This window comes from Chionomys nivalis, chromosome 9, assembly GCF_950005125.1.
Source record: "Chionomys nivalis chromosome 9, mChiNiv1.1, whole genome shotgun sequence".
Lineage (NCBI taxonomy): Eukaryota > Metazoa > Chordata > Mammalia > Rodentia > Cricetidae > Chionomys > Chionomys nivalis.
The window spans coordinates 47085235-47101330 of record NC_080094.1 but is presented as its reverse complement, the minus strand read 5'-3'; the positions used below and the strand labels follow the sequence as shown (position 1 = coordinate 47101330).

Here is a 16096-nt window from a genome sequence, read left to right as displayed (position 1 = left end):
AGCGAGGATGAAGGGAAAAGGTATCAAACCTCTTATATAACAGCTTGCTTTTAAATCATACTGGGGCAATCAACCTCATGTGCCTAATACTGCTAGAATTCTCTTAAGGAACCTTATTTAAAATGGTAAGCAAAGTACAAATCACTTTTAGTTTTACAAATTCCTATCAAATTGCAAGATAAGCAATGAACAACCAAAGACAAAAATGTAAAACAAGAAATTGATTATTATTTCTGAAACCTAAAAAAATCCTTCGGTACTGGGAAATATTGGGAGATAGATTTTAGCACACAATTATCGACACACATCTCATATAACTTCTGAAGGAAGACAAAGAAAACATGAGAACACATGTCAAATAACTTTCAGGCCAGTAAAAGTGCCTATAGGTATGTAGTAAAAGACAGTAAGTACTTTCAGTTTGTAGTTTACAGCTATATATTCTGAATGTACAGAGAAATTGCTTAACGTTTATAATTCAAGAAAAAAGTACAAAATAAACAAACAGTATAAAAGAAGTGTGGAATTAAGTGTGAAAGATTCAAGGCCAATGTTTTGAGAATCATTTCAGCAAACAAAAATTTAAAAACAAGAACCATTCATCTTTTATACAATATATTACTGTAGATCATGAAAATAAATTATACATGCAATGCATATCACTATCCCCTCCAGGACAATATTTAGCTTACCTGGAATCTGTCATTGACTGGCCACTTCCAGGAATAGAAAGAGCTGGCTGGCTGGCAGCTGGGATCATCAAAGCACTGTTAACAGTATTTACCACATGAGGAACCGAAGGTGCATTCTGTGGGTTCTGTACTGAGTTGTCTGAGGTCTGCTGATTGATGGATGTAAGACTTGGAACCCTCAGTCCCTGCTGGGAGCATGTATTTGGTCCCATGCATACTGGATTAACCTTTCATGTTGAACAAAAATATTATTAATCAGTCATTACAGCTTTTCAAAGCACAGCAACAAAATAGACTAGCCTCTGTGACGACTTCTTGTAGCTTCTTAAACAAGGACACACCAAAAGCTTATAGTTAAATTTTTTATTATTATTTATTTATGTGTGTGTGTGTAGGTGCATACATGTAAGTCAAAGAACAACTTTTAGGAGCTGGTTCCCTCTTATTTGTTGGGCTAAGGACTCAATTCTCTGCACCATATATTCCGATCTAGCTGGCTCATAAGCAACCAGGAAATTTCCCTGTTTCTGCCTCCCACCTCACTGTATGAGAGTTGGGATTACAGAAGTGTACCACCATATCTGGCTTTTCTTTTACATGTGTTGTTGGGATCAAACTCAGGCCATCTGGCTTATACAGCAAATACCTCTATTGGCTAAAATACCACTCAAGCCCAGCATCTTTTTTTTTTTTTTAAATATTTATTTATTATGTATACAATATTCTGTCTGTGTGTATGTCTGCTGGCCAGAAGAGGGCACCAGACCTCATTACAGATGGTTGTGAGCCACCATGTGGTTGCTGGGAATTGAACTCAGGACCTTTGGAGGAGCAGGCAATGCTCTTAACCTCTGAGCCATCTCTCCAGCCCAAGCCCAGCATCTTATAATTTTAACCACTGAAAAACAAATTGGCATCTATAATATTAGTATTTAAGTATTTCAGGTTGGGCAGTGGTGGCACACGCCTTTAATTCCAGCAACTGGGAGGTAGAGGCAGGCGGATCTTAGTGAATTCAAGGCCAGCCTGGTCTACAAAGTAAGTTCCAGGAGAGCCAGGACTATTGCATAGAGATGCCCTGTCTTGAATATTATTATTATTCACTGCTCATTCCATTTTCTTTTCTTTTCTTTTTTTTTTTTGGTTTTTCGAGACAGGGTTTTTTTGTGTAGTACTGGCTAGGATTAAAAGTGTGCGCCACCACACTCTGGCTAATTCCAAATTTTATATATCTTTCTATATCAAATTATTTTAAAATTTGGTAAGATTCCTAGCTAAACTAGAATAACTACAGAAACAGGCACGGAGGGCAACAGCTAGTAACAGTAGGGATAAGCTACAGCAGTGAAGAACATGAACGTACATCAGGCCTGTTCTGGGAAGCAGGCAGGTCCTTGTGAGACAACTCCACCACCTGATGCAATTTCTTGTGAAGTTCATCCATTTTCTGTTTTAACAGTTGCTCTTCAAAGGCACCAGCTTCTTTCCTTTTCATATAATGTCTGTCTTCACTAACTTTAAAAAACATTAAAAAAGCACGGTTTGCTATCAAAATTTCATCAGAGTATTATATGCAAAATGAGCAAATGTTCACAATTTAGGATACTTTTTAAATCAAAATTTTCCATATTTTTTCGATTTTAGAACTGAAACTTACATCACCTTTTAATTGAAATCTTTACCTGTCCTCACCACTGTTACTATTAAATATAGATCATCATGTTATAAACAACAAAAACCTGTTATGTGATCAATAATATTTAGCAATGGTATTCTAATACTGAACATTTCCTATAAAACAATCATACTGTACTGTAAATCACTTGAAAATGGTTATCCATTCATTTTTTAAATTATTTTGTAACATATTTGTATATGTGCTTGTGTTTACGTGCACATGTATATATGGCTCCAAAAAGCCCCAGGAGTAGTCTAGGCTGCCTCTGCTAATTGAGTGTTGTGATTAAAAGAGTGTGTCATCATATTTGTCTTTTTAATGTGATTCCTAGGAATCAAACTCACATCTTCATTATTGCATGGCAAGAACTTTACTGACTGAGCTATCTCTCAATCTATTATTCCCCACTTCAGATTTTAAAAAATGTAACTCTAGGCACTTTTCAAAAAAAATATTAAAGTATTAAAGGGCACAAATTCCAAGGGAGATATGAATGTGGAGGTCAGAGAACAACTTGCTGATTTCTCCTCCTACCATGTTGTCTTAGGATTAGAACTCAGATAGTCATACTTGGTGGCTTTTAATTGTGTGTGTGTGTGTGTGTGTGTGTGTGCACGCGTGTACATGTATGTGATGGTGCCTACAGAGGCTAGAGATGTTGGATCCCCCTGGAGCTGTGTGTTACAGGGTGTTGTGAGTCAACTAAAATGGGTCCTGGGCACTGAACTCAGGTCCTTTGCAAAGACACTACTAGCTAGCTCTTAATGCTGAGCCACCTTTCCAGCTTCTCCTCTTTAGGAAATAAAGTGTACAAGGTCAGAGTTTCAACAAAACTTTGGATAGTTCTATTTCCAATAAACATCAAATATGGGCACACTCCAAACAAATCAGTCTGACTTTAGACTATAAGTTGTGGCACATGAAAGAAAACTATCTATGGTCAACTCAAAATGGGTCCTCCACAAATATTGACTTTTCTCTATGGTTGGTAAATATAAAAATAAGGAACATAGGGATAGAAATGGCTCAGCAGTTAGGAGAGCTCTTGCAAAGTTCAGGTCAGTTGCTGGCACCTCTATCAAGCAGCTACCACCCTTTTCTGGCCTGTAAGGACACTGCACTCATATGCACAAACCCATCACACATAAATTTAAATAAACAAATCTTTAAAAAGATAATGAAGAAAAGGTTCACATGGTAGATGTAGTCCAAATAACCTAGAGGGCATAGAACCCTGAGTGGAGAACAAAGGTTTGTTTTCCTGTCTCTAAGGCCTACGTCATAGTAAAAAAACCAAGTGCAAAGGTACATTTCCTTATGAGGAACAAAGAGTATTTGTTCCATAAACATAAATAACTTTGGCGTGCTGATCAGAAGACTACTTCTACATGTTTTGTTTAAAGTAGATGCAAACTTGGAAAATCTCTTCTTTTTCTTAAATCTTTTTTTTTTTTAAAGATTTTATTTATTATGTATACAATACAATGTGCTGCCCCCATGTATGACTGCATGCCAGAAGAGGGCACCATATCTCATTGTAGATGGTTGTGAGCCACCATGTGGTTGCTGTGACTTGAACTCAGGACCTCTGGAGGAATAGTCAGTGTCCTTAACCTCTGAGCCATCTCTCCAGCCCGGAAAATCTCTTCTTAACCTTAGTTCTCAATTAAATCCTTTCAAAGAGCAAATAAATGCTCTACAAATTTAGGACTACTGTATATAGAGATTCAAATTCACATAGATGATATGGAAACACTATCCATTTCACTAATGCAAAGAAAACACCAGTAAGGACGTTTACTGTAGCACTGTTTCAACTGTCAATGGTGTTATCAGTTCAGCAACTGAGCCTGTGGAAAAGCATGCTGCGAGGCTAGTGTCTAACAAAGACTTCTAGGCTTCTGAGAAAAGAAGCTCAAGACATTCTCTTGTCTTTTCATTCAGTTATATGATTACTCATCATTTAAAAAGACACATACAAAAAAACATGATATAAGAGTGCAAATACCCCACTGCTCATGCTTCCTCCGTTGATTGTATTTCTGGGCTCTTAGTTCTTCAAAGGAAAATTCTGAATCCCCACGAATAAGCTTTTCCTTGCAGTACATAACAACCTGCTGAGTGTCAGCCGTGGGTGCCACAGATGAGCTGACAGAGCACTCTGATTTGGAAATCACAATCACTCTTTGTTCCTTACTGGGGAGAAAGACACCACTTACAACAGTGCACTAAAGTAACTTGAAGGGAACTTAAGTAATAATATACTCATTGTACTTGCATATTTGACTTGTTATCACAAGAGGATGGTGTCACACCAGAACATTCTGGGCCCTACAAGAGAGAAAACAAACATGAGCATTCATTTATCAATGAGAAACCTTCACACAAATTACTTCATAATTCATTTGAAAATGCTCCCTGGGAAGGAGCCTCTTAAATGCAAGTAGATTTACATGTTTATGAAAATTATGATTAATAGTTGGAGCTTTAGTTGGCATTACTTTTACTTAACTTTTCAAACTGAGGTCCCCCCCCAAACAAAACAATTAATTTAAATTTAAGAAAATAAAATTTTGGGGCTGGAGAGATGGCTCAGTGGTTGAGAGCATTGCCTGCTCTCCCAAAGGTCCTGAGTTCAATTCCCAGCAACCACATGGTGGCTCACAAACATCTGTAAAGAGGTCTGGTGCCCTCTTCTGGCCTTCAGGCATACACACAGACAGAATATTGTATACATAATAAATAAATAAATATTAAAAAAAAATAAAAAAAATAAAATTTCCACCTTTTGTCTGCAAGGTCCCTGGCCAGCAAGGGGCCCTGATCCTGTACCAGAAGACCCATTGGAGGGGTGAATGTGTTCCTGACCGGCCGGCAGAAGCCCCAGAAAGGGAGCACAGACATTCCTCAACCCCCTAAACTTTCTGGTCATTCTGCAGGGGCTTCTCTCCCCGGCTACTGCCTCTCTCTTCCTATTCCATCCCAGCTTGCTCCCAGGCACCCCTTTCCTTCTTCGGGGTCATAAAATCCCCCAGTTCAGCCTGTTTTGGGGCTGGGACAGGGTGGTGAATGCAACCGGGCAGGAGTTCCTTTGTTTCACTGAGTTTGCAAGCAGCAAGCTAGTCCTTTTGTCTGTGAGGTCCCTGGCCAGCAAGTGGCCCTGATACTGTACCAGAAGATCCATCGGAGAGGAGAAGAAAGGAGTCTCACCATCCTTCAATCTGTATTGTGATCACAGATATAGAAAGACAAGTAATGCAAGTGGCCCAAGAACACAGTTAAGGACAGAGATGGATGATGGGATCCTTGAGAACCTTCATCTGGTGATGGATGGAGATAGAGACAGAGACGCACATTGGAGCACTGGACTGAGCTCCCAAAGCCCAGATGAAGAGCAGAAGGAGGGAGAACATGAGCAAGGAAGTCAGGACCGCGAGGGGTGTGCCCACCCATGGAGACGATGAGACTGATCTAATGGTAGCTCACCAAGGCCAGCTGGACTGGGACTGAACGAGCATGTGATCAAACCGGACTCTCTGAATGTGGCTGACAATGAGGGTGGACTGAGAAGCCAATGATAATGACACTGGATTTTGATTCTACTGCATGTACTGGCTTTTTGGGAGCCTAGTCTGTTTGGATGCTCACCTTCCTAGAATTGGATGGAGGGGGGAAGGCCTTGGACTTCCCACAGGGCAGGGCACCCTGACTTATCTTAGGACTGGAGAGTGAGGGAGAGGAGGAGGGGGGAAGTAGGAAGGAAAATGGGAAGATGGGAGGAGGTGGAAATTTTTAATAAATAATTAAAAAATTAAAAAAAAAAAAGAAAATTTCCTTCTGTTGCTTTCCTCTCAGAAATTCCCAATAGTAGCAATAACCCACTAAACAAATATTCATTGATATTTCACAAATATCATACAATGAGCTAGGACTGGGGAATATGATCAGAAGTAACACTCATTTATCTGTCTGTAAATTTAGAGTAGTAGAAAGAAGGTGGCAAACACTGTAAGACATAAACTGGGACAATCTGTACAATCTATCAAAGTTAGACATGCATGTTCTACTTCTAGGTATGTGCGCATTAGCAAAACAGATGTCTTTACATGGGATTAAACTACAAAAAAGTCCTAAAGAACGATTGTCCTATGAAAGAGAAAGATGCTAAGAAACATGAAGCTGAAGAAGAGATCTGAGTATTTTTGTTTACAAGCAAGCAAAGCAGAAGAGATTTAGATGGGTAAAAAATATTTACAGGGATGAAAAGTTGGCACAAGTAGGAAGCTACTTTTCCCCCACGGAAACAGCAGAGAAAGATGCAGTTACCTATGTAATGGTTGATAGCAAAAATGATAAGATTATCTTCTGCTGTGCTGCAGAAATAGTATTTATTTTTTATAGCTATGAGAGTGAGATAGACACATCCCAAATTTGGGAACAATAAAGTTTAAAAATCACATTAAAAAATTAACTGGTAAACAGATGAGACATATGATATCAAGAGTGGTGTCGAATGTAGAGTAAAGAAGTGCCTGAAAATGCTAGAGTTCTGGTTGAGGTTATGAGCATAAATGTTTGAGGTTCTGGGGTTTTCTAGAGCTCAAAAACCACCAAATGTGATCCAAAACAGGAATTTCCTGGGCCTACAAAGAAGCCAGCAGAACAAAGAGAGGTATTAAAAAGCGTTTGTGTGGCAGGTAGGGGTCCTTAGGTTTGACAAGAAGTTATATTTGAGTTGAGTAGAGATAGATGAAAAGGCTCAGAGCTGCCATGGAGTGGTGGTGAAATGGAGGTCAGTCCCAGCAGACAGGGTCAATGGAATAAGATGCAAAGGCAGACATAAAAGACAGTCAGAATGGCTGTCCAATAACATTCCTTATTTCTATGGAACATACAAATAAATGTTCTTGTTACCAGACTCTCAGGAATACAAGGTGAGTTTTTTCCTGGACTTGACTTTGTTGTCATGACTTGGTTTACAATCTGTGCACTATGCAGAGGTTCCGAAGTTGCAGCTATAAGTGAAAAGAAACATTAAATAAAATTAGCACACAATACATTCCACTGTTCTTTCAGTATGTTATATTTAAAACATCTATTTGGAGCTGGAGAGACGGCTCAGCAGTTAAGAGCATTTGTTCTTTTTTGTTTTTAATATTGATTTATTATGTATACAATATTCTGTCTGTGTGTATGTCTGCAGGCCAAAAGAGGGCACCAGACCTCATTACAGATGGTTGTGAGCCACCATGTGGTTGCTGGGAATTGAACTCAGGACCTTTGGAAGAGCAGGCAATGCTTTTAACCACTGAGCCATCTCTCCAGCACAAGAGCATTTGTTCTTACAGAGGACAAAAGTATAAGTCCCAGCATCCACATGGTGGTTCACAGGCATCTATAACTCTAGTTTCAGGGAATATGATGCCCTCTTCTGACTTATGTGGGTAATAGGTATGTATGCAGTGCAGACATACACGCAAGTAAAACACTCATACATATAAAACATCTAACATAAATACAAAAATTACTTTAAAAAAAAAATCAATCCATTTTAAATTGTCTCAGAAAATGGACTAATTTTCAGCTAAGAAAAATATTAGAGAAAGTTAAGAAGTTAAGATACTATCTAGATGGAATATAAAGTCTAAGTGGTTATTTTAAACAAGATGACAGTGACTATTGTTGAAATGGGATCATTACCTCACCAACCCTGCATCTGACAGAGGGCTTATTTCCAAAATACATAAAGAACTCAAGAAGCTAAACTTCAAAATACCACATAATCCAATTTTAAAAATGGGGTACAGATCTAAATAGAAGAATTCTCAACGAAAAACTCACAAATGGCCAAAAGACACTTAAAGAATTGCTCAACATCAAGGAAATTCAAATCAAAACAACTCTGAGATACCATCTTACATTAGTCAAAATGGCTAAAATCAAAAACACTGATGATAGCTTATGCTGGAGAGGATGTGGAATAAGGAGAACACTCCTCCATTGCTGGTGGGAATACAAACTGGTACAGCCACTCTGGAAATTAGTATGACGTTTTCTTAGGAATCTACCTCAAGACCGGGCTATAACAATTTTAGGCATATACCCAAAGGATGCACAATCATACCACAAGACACATGCTTAATTATGTTCATAGTAGCATTATTCATAATAGTCAGAACCTGGAAACAACCTAGATGCCCCTCAACCAAAGAATGGATACAGAAAATGTAATATATTTATACAATGGAGTATTACTCAGCTGTAAAAAAATAATGACCTCATGAAATTTGCAGGCAAATGGCTAGAACTAGAAAAAAAAAAAAAAAACATTCTGAGTGAGGTAACCCATACCCAGAAAGACAAACATGGTATGTACTCACTCATAAGTGGTTATTAGGAATAAAGTGTAGGACAACCAACCTACAATCCACAGCCCTAGAGAGTCTAGATAACAAGGAAGGCCCAAAGACGGATGCATGGATTTCCTTGGGAAGGAAATCTCCTAGGTAAACTGGGGATGGGGTTGGGGGTATGGAGGGATGGAGAGGGAGCAGGTTAGGTGGGCTGTGTGCAGGAGGCCGGTAGGAGGCAGAATGGAGAGGGGAGAGTAACAAGAGACATCCTGATGTAGGAGCCATTTTGGGGTTAGGGAGAAACTCCGAGCCAGGGAAACCCCCAGGAATTCACAAGGATGACCCCAACTAAGACTCCTAACAGTGGTGGAGAGGGTGCCTGAACTGGCCATCTACTGTAGCAGATTGGTGACTTCCTTAATTGCCATCAGACATACGCTATCCAGTAACTGATGGAAGCAGAGAAGACAGAGATCCACAGACAAGCACTGTGCTAAGCTCCGAGTCTTTCAGAAGGAAGGGAGGAGGGATTGTACCAGCCAGGGGGGGTCATGATAGGGGAATCAACAGAGACAGCTGACCTGAGCTTGCAGGAGCTCATGGACACTGGACCAACAGTCAGGGAGCCTGCATGGGACCGACCTAGGCCCTCTGCATGTATGTGACAATCATGAAGCTTGGTCTCTTAGTAAGGCTACTAACAGTGAGAGCAGGACCTCTCCCTGGTGCTTAGCTGGCTTTTGGTAACCTATTCCCCATGCTAGATTACTTGGCCCTGCCTCTACATAAAGGGAGGACTTGGTACTGCCTCAACTTGATGTGCCATGCTTTGTGCAAGCTCATGGGAGGTCTGTACCTTTCTGAATGGAGATGGAGAAATGGATGGGAAAGGGGCAGGTATATGGATAAGAGGAGGAGAGGAGGGAAAATGGTTGATATGTAAAATAATAAAAAATCATTATTTAAATAAAAATTTAAAAAAATAAATAAAATCAGTTCCCAGTTAAATCAAAACAAAAACGGGAAATAAAAAGCTACATTACGCCTACTTGATTCAATTCTGGAAAGATGAGGAATCCAGCATATCCTCTCTTTAGGATGATTTTTTTTTTTCGAGACAGGGTTTCTCTGTGGTTTTGGAGCCTGTCCTGGAACTAGCTCTTGTAGACCAGGCTGGTCTCAAACTCACAGAGATCCGCCTGCCTCTGCCTCCCAAGTGCTGGGATTAAAGGCGTGCGCCCGATTTTTTTCTTTTCTTTTCTTTTTTTTTTTTTAATATTTTATTTTTTTTTATTTATACAATATTCTGTCTGTGTGTATGTCTGCATTCCAGAAGAGGGCACCAGACCTCATTACAGATGGTTGTGAGCCACCATATGGTTGCTGGGAATTGAACTCAGGACCTTTGGAAGAGCAGGCAATGCTCTTAACCACTGAGCCATCTCTCCAGCCCTTTTCTTTTCTTTTTTAAGATAGCATACTGGAGGGGGAGGGAGACTGGAGAGATGGCTCAGCGACTTTAAGAGCACTGACTGCTCCTCCAGAGAGGACCTAGGTTCAATTCCCAGCACTCACATGACAGCTCACACCTATCTCTAACCCAGTTCCGGGAGATCTGACACCTTCATACCAAGAGACATAAAATAAAGTTAAATAAGATAGTATAATGTATGTAGCCCTAGCTATCCTCAAAACTTATGTTCCTTCTCTGTTAGCCTTCCTTCTGAGTACTGGGATTATAGGTATGTGCCATTACATTATATTTAGATATAGGCTTATCATAGGTAAATTCATTAAGCTTTGCTTGCAGGTTTGCTCTATTACAGTGCTAAGACACAGGCCCCTTGCTATCCAGAGTTATTTTGTGAGATTATTATCAAAGTGTCTTCCTATTACCCAAAACTGTAATTTGGCTTTTGGTTTTCAAAAAATACTTTATGAGGCCTTTTTTAAACAAACAAAACAAAAAACATTTAGTGCAAAAATTACAGACTAAATTTTTAGCAATCTAGACATTTTAGAAAAGTATTATTTTACCTTGAGCTGGCAAATGGGTTTTAGTAAGACGTGCCTGGAATAGACTAAATGATAATAGAAAACATATAAATATAGATTTTAATTTTACAGTTTAATATATATCTATGTTGAAATGGAAACTAAATATAACAGGCAATAAAGACAGAAAATGAAAAACTTAATTTCAAAGTTGCTTTAAACTACAGAAATAAAATGCTGAGGATATTTGTATTAGAAAAGTCCTCTTTTTACACAGTTTATGTTAATATTTTTCAAATTCATCAAACACATACATCTTCTTTCTCCATGAACCAAGAATGCAGATGTTAAAACTCAAAAATGTTCAACTACTACTTCACATATTTTATAAACTGAAACAATTACAATATCGCAAAGAAATCAAAATAGAAAACTTAGACCACTGTTTCAAAGGGCAGTGGGTATCACGCTCTGTAAGAACTTTATACACACATCATTTCATAGCACTTTTACATACCAATTCGACCTTTTCAAAACTGTGCAGCACCAAGCCTGACATTTGTGGGTAACAAAACCAAGAGTGTATACTATATAGAGAAGAGATACACAACTAAGCACTAAATTCTGCTTGATTTGTAATTCAAACAAACCATTGATAACAAAACCATTTTACATGATTTGAAAAGACACAAAATCAGATATTAAAGAATTATTGTTATTTTGTCTTTGTTAACTTTATTAGGTGACATAGGCATAGATTAAGTCGTTAGGTAACATTTTAAAAGAGGACTGCAATGGTATTTGAGAGAAAAGAGCCAATGCCCTCTTCTGGTCTCTGTTGGCTTCAGGCACACACACAGTTCACATATATACATTTGGGTAAACTATCATATATTTAAAAAAAAAAAAGCTGTTTGCAATTACACATACTGATTTTTCTTTTTATGTATATCTGAAAATTCTCATCATAAAGTTTTTTAAGCACAAATACTAGAGTAAAATTTTTTTAAAAAATAGGTACATGGAATGCTGGCAAGGGTGTAATGCACAGCAGCTCTTCAATTCTTCAAATGAGACTGCAGAAGGAAACCTTTCAATAGACGGTTTGGTTGTATGAACCACATGCTTTGAAAATGTTTAAACATACTTTTATTCAATTATTCCAATTTTAGATGCTATCAAAGCTAGGTAAATGTAAAAAAGTATATTACCTTTGGGGCAAAGATATTGACATATGATGGGGAATCTCAACCAATCACCTTGTTTGGGGGGGGTTGTTTGCCCCAGGGCCCCAAATAGCCTATAAAACCATCCATGTGCACTTGTTTGCCTCTATTTTATTTCCTGCTCGTCGCTGAAACCCTGGTTTTGTAAGCTCCCCCCTTATTCCCCTTATTAAAGCTGATATTAAAGCTAGCCTGGTTAATTCTATTTGCCGGTCGTTTACGCCCCTTCAGACATATAGTGTGTACCTTGACTTTGTAAAGCATGTTTGCAATTCTGTAATACAGCAAGAAAAAAACTTGCATTTTCAAGTTTTATTAAATAAGGTATTTTTAATAGAAAAGTAACAGAACCAAACATCTGTGGGGAAAAAAATAAAGTATTCATTGATATGTACTGTTTACTATGGTTTGAATGGTTACCAAAACTCATGCTGAAACTCAATCCCCATTGTGAGGGTTTATAAAACGTTATCTCCAGATGGGTGGCGGCAGTACACACTAATCCCAGCACCCGGGAGGCAAAGGTAGGTGAATTTAAGCCAGCTTGATCCACAGAGTAAGTTTCAGGACAGCTAGAGCTGTTAAACAGAGAAACCCCTTTCTTGAAAAAGAAGACACACATAAAAAGAAGAAAAAAAGGTTATCTCCAAATGTGACTGGATCAAGGGAGCCCTGTCTTCATGAATGGACAACTCTGTCCATGACTTAATGGGCTGTTCTGAGGGAAAATTTCTTCTGTCTCTTGTGTGTGCCTTTCTTCTGAAGTGATGTCCTGTGTTGTCTCACAATTCTACAGTCTAGAGTGACATTATAAAATCTGTCACACACCATCCTAAGAACAGTATAAAGCTCCACACCTTCATTCAGATCTACAACACACATCCAGTATGACTTACAGTTATTAAAAGTAGACAGATACAAAAATACACACGAAGGAAAAGATGAGTTATATATTTTGACACTACCTGTATCGTTGCTCTATTAGTTCTTTAGGCTCAGCCTGGTTTTGAATTCCTCTCTGAAAAACAGCACTGGCATGCTGCAGCGCTCCCTGGGCTTCCAGATAGCCTGCCCAGGCTATATAGAGAGGAGATGACTTGGTTCCAATTCCCCGGTTATACAGAAACTCAAAAAACTGATGAAGATCACTGTTGTACTCAGCCTACAGAAACCCAGAGCAGAATCACACAAAAACAGTGAGGTGCACAGAGATGATTAATGGATATGGGACAGCTAGGATAGGGAGAACGGCTTCTACTAGGAAACTATGTTGATAACTTATATTCCAAAATAGCTAACAGAGAGGGTTTTGATTTTCAACACATAAGAAATGATAAATATTAGAGGTTATATACCAATTATTCAGACCACACATTGTACATCGTTTACATGTTGTTACTCTATTCCATAATTTGAATAACACGACAATAATTATCAATACAAGACAACCAAACTGCTAGGCTATACTGTCAGCCCTACACTATTCAGTCTCCACGAAAGTCTAGGAATATATTGTATAGGTAAAGACATATGTTGTTCTCAGATGGGGAATCTAAAAACCATCTCTTTCCTTGATATTAAAGGATTATGACAGTATTTTCCAAAATAGTAGGGTCTACAACGATTTATTACATGAAATATTGAGTAACCTCTTAACCTGAGGTTACTCAAGTTCCACAGGGTGCCTTTAATTATAGTATTTTATAATTTAAGGAACAATTTCATGTTATTTTATCTATTCCATATGATTTTACTACTAGAATTCATAGCCCCAAGTTTTCATTTCAGATTAAATTGAAAAAGTTCTATCCTCTTTTTTTAAATAGCTGGTAACATTCTCTTTATTTTTTAAATTTCGTTTTTCAAGACAGAGTTTCTCTGTGAAAACAGTTCTGGTTATCCTGGAGCTCACTCTGTAGACCAGGTTGTTCTCGAACACACAGAGACCCGCCTGCCTCTATCTCTTGGGTGCTGGGATTAAAGGCTTATGCAGTCACCACCTGGCCTTGGAAACAGTATTTTAATTAAAAACATGTTCCCACTAGGGGTTATTCTACCTGTAGTACATGATGTACAAATCTTAACCAATTTTCAAATTCTCTTAAAAACGTGTTGTTTATTATATTTGTATTGTTTGCAACAACTTTTAAATTTAAATATATTTTGATCATATTCTTCCCCTCCCCTAAGCCTTTCCAGATCCTCTCTTCCTCCCTGCTCATACAACTTTAAGTTCTCAAAAAACAAAACAAAAACCCAATACAACAGCAAAACCCCCCCAAACCTAGAAAACAAAATACATCAATGACTAAAAAGAAAAAGACAAAAAAGGAAAGAAAAAAAAAAAAGAACAAAAAACCCAAACTGTAACCAAATAAAAGCACACCAAAAACTGAGGAGTCCTTTATTTATTGGTTAACTACTCCTGGACGTGATACCTCACACTCCACATCAAAGCTGGACAAGACAAACCAAGAGAAGGCAAGAGAGTCAGAGACCCACTTGTTCGAACACTCAGGAATCCCATGAAAACACTAAACCAGAAGCCATAATATAAACATAAAGCCTGAGACTGCCTTCTCCTTCTGTACTATAAGTCTGAGTTAAACTCCCAGAGACCTTAGGATCCAAGAGTTTATATTTTCCCTCTCAAGTACATTTCTTCTTTCCTTTTTTTTTTTCTTTTTGAGACAGGGTCTTGATACACAGCCTTGGTTGGCCTGGAACTCACAATGTAGACCAGTCTGGTCTTGAGCAGAGATCTGCCTGCTTCTTTCTCCCAAGTGCTGGGATTAAAGATGTGAGCCTCCACAACCAGCTTCAACCACACTTCGTATCAAACAATTCGTTTAACTTTCTGTTCCTATCTCATGTTGGAACACACATATACGAAATAAAGAGGAATTTTAAAATTAAATCACTGATTCCTCAATATTTCGGAAGCTAAGGCTTTAAAATACATATCTCTGACTATGTAACTTCTAAAAAATTCATGACTGTAACCAAGAAATTGATAGGAAAAGGCAGTCTAAAATGATTCTAACAAGGGAGGGGGACCAAAAGTAAAACATATATTTAGTTATCTACCTGAAATTATACTCACAAATTTTAAACAATAATTGATGAATCTTGAGTCATTGTGGTACCTCTTCTCATCTAAAAATTCCTTCATTAGCTGTTGCAATAATGTTATCAAGTATTCTTTATTGTCAGGAAAATTTTCTTCTACCCACTTTATAAAGCTAGAAAAATATGAATATTAGTTTTCCACAGGGTTGCATATGGTTCCTTTGTTTAAAGGAAAACAAACAAACAAATACACACTAACCTTTCCCATTCCCCAAGTGGGTCATTGCCCTGGTAGCTTTGCATATGGGCTTCAAACGTGCTAGAACAGAAAAGTACATACATGGGAGGTTAGGAATAATTCCTAGAAACTAAAGACACATTTGATTCTACATTATGCCATCCATATGCTTGAAAATGGGATCTTGAATATAACACAAACATCATATAAAAGAACAATCATTCAGACGTGTTCAGAGAAATCAGAAGCAGTATTTGCCCCCAGGTCTATCTAGATTCACTGATCCCCAACGTCACTGCCACCCAGTGGGACCTAGACAGGTCCCCTCATTTCTCAGGACCACAGATAAGACAGGGGGTGAGAATAAGACCCAAAGAAAGCCTCTCCTTTGGTGTGACAGCCCCAGAGATGCTGTCCCAGAGGGCTGGTAAACACCCACTTTGCTCTTCTTACTTCCCTAACATCCCACCACAGCTTAAGAAGTCAGGCAAGAAAATCAAGTTCCAATGACCTCAGTTTGTTTGGGGTAAACAAACAATAACATAAAAATAGTGCCACGTTATATATGAAGCAATAAAAAGGAAAAGGTGTGGGTAAGCTAAGGAGTAAGCACGGAGTAAAAGCTATTTCTAAGGGAGTGACGTGTGATCAGTGTTAGAGCTACCACAGCCAGGTGAGGGAAATCATCAAGGCTGACAGAACCAGAGGGACAAAGCTGATGTACCAGGTTTGCTGAGCAGAAGAGGGGCCACGTTCTATCTGCATCTTAAGATGTCTGTGTTTTTCCAGACAGGAATAGGGGTGGCAATACAAGTAGGAATCAGTTAGGAAGCTCTAGCAGAGTC

General features: G+C 38.4%; 1 protein-coding gene across 1 annotated transcript in view; it reads right to left on the bottom strand.

Annotated features, from left to right (window-relative positions):
• The window catches only part of Bub1 (BUB1 mitotic checkpoint serine/threonine kinase), a 34705-nt gene that overhangs the window by 17238 nt on the left and 1371 nt on the right, over positions 1-16096 (bottom strand). Inside the window, exons 2-10 of the mRNA XM_057781093.1 lie at positions 15273-15332; positions 15048-15186; positions 12910-13106; positions 10761-10804; positions 7285-7385; positions 4645-4701; positions 4379-4562; positions 2056-2207; positions 693-919 (exon numbers count right to left, since the gene is read on the bottom strand). Coding sequence (XP_057637076.1) covers positions 693-919; positions 2056-2207; positions 4379-4562; positions 4645-4701; positions 7285-7385; positions 10761-10804; positions 12910-13106; positions 15048-15186; positions 15273-15332 — 1161 coding nt within the window. The remainder of the gene's footprint in view (positions 1-692; positions 920-2055; positions 2208-4378; positions 4563-4644; positions 4702-7284; positions 7386-10760; positions 10805-12909; positions 13107-15047; positions 15187-15272; positions 15333-16096) is intronic.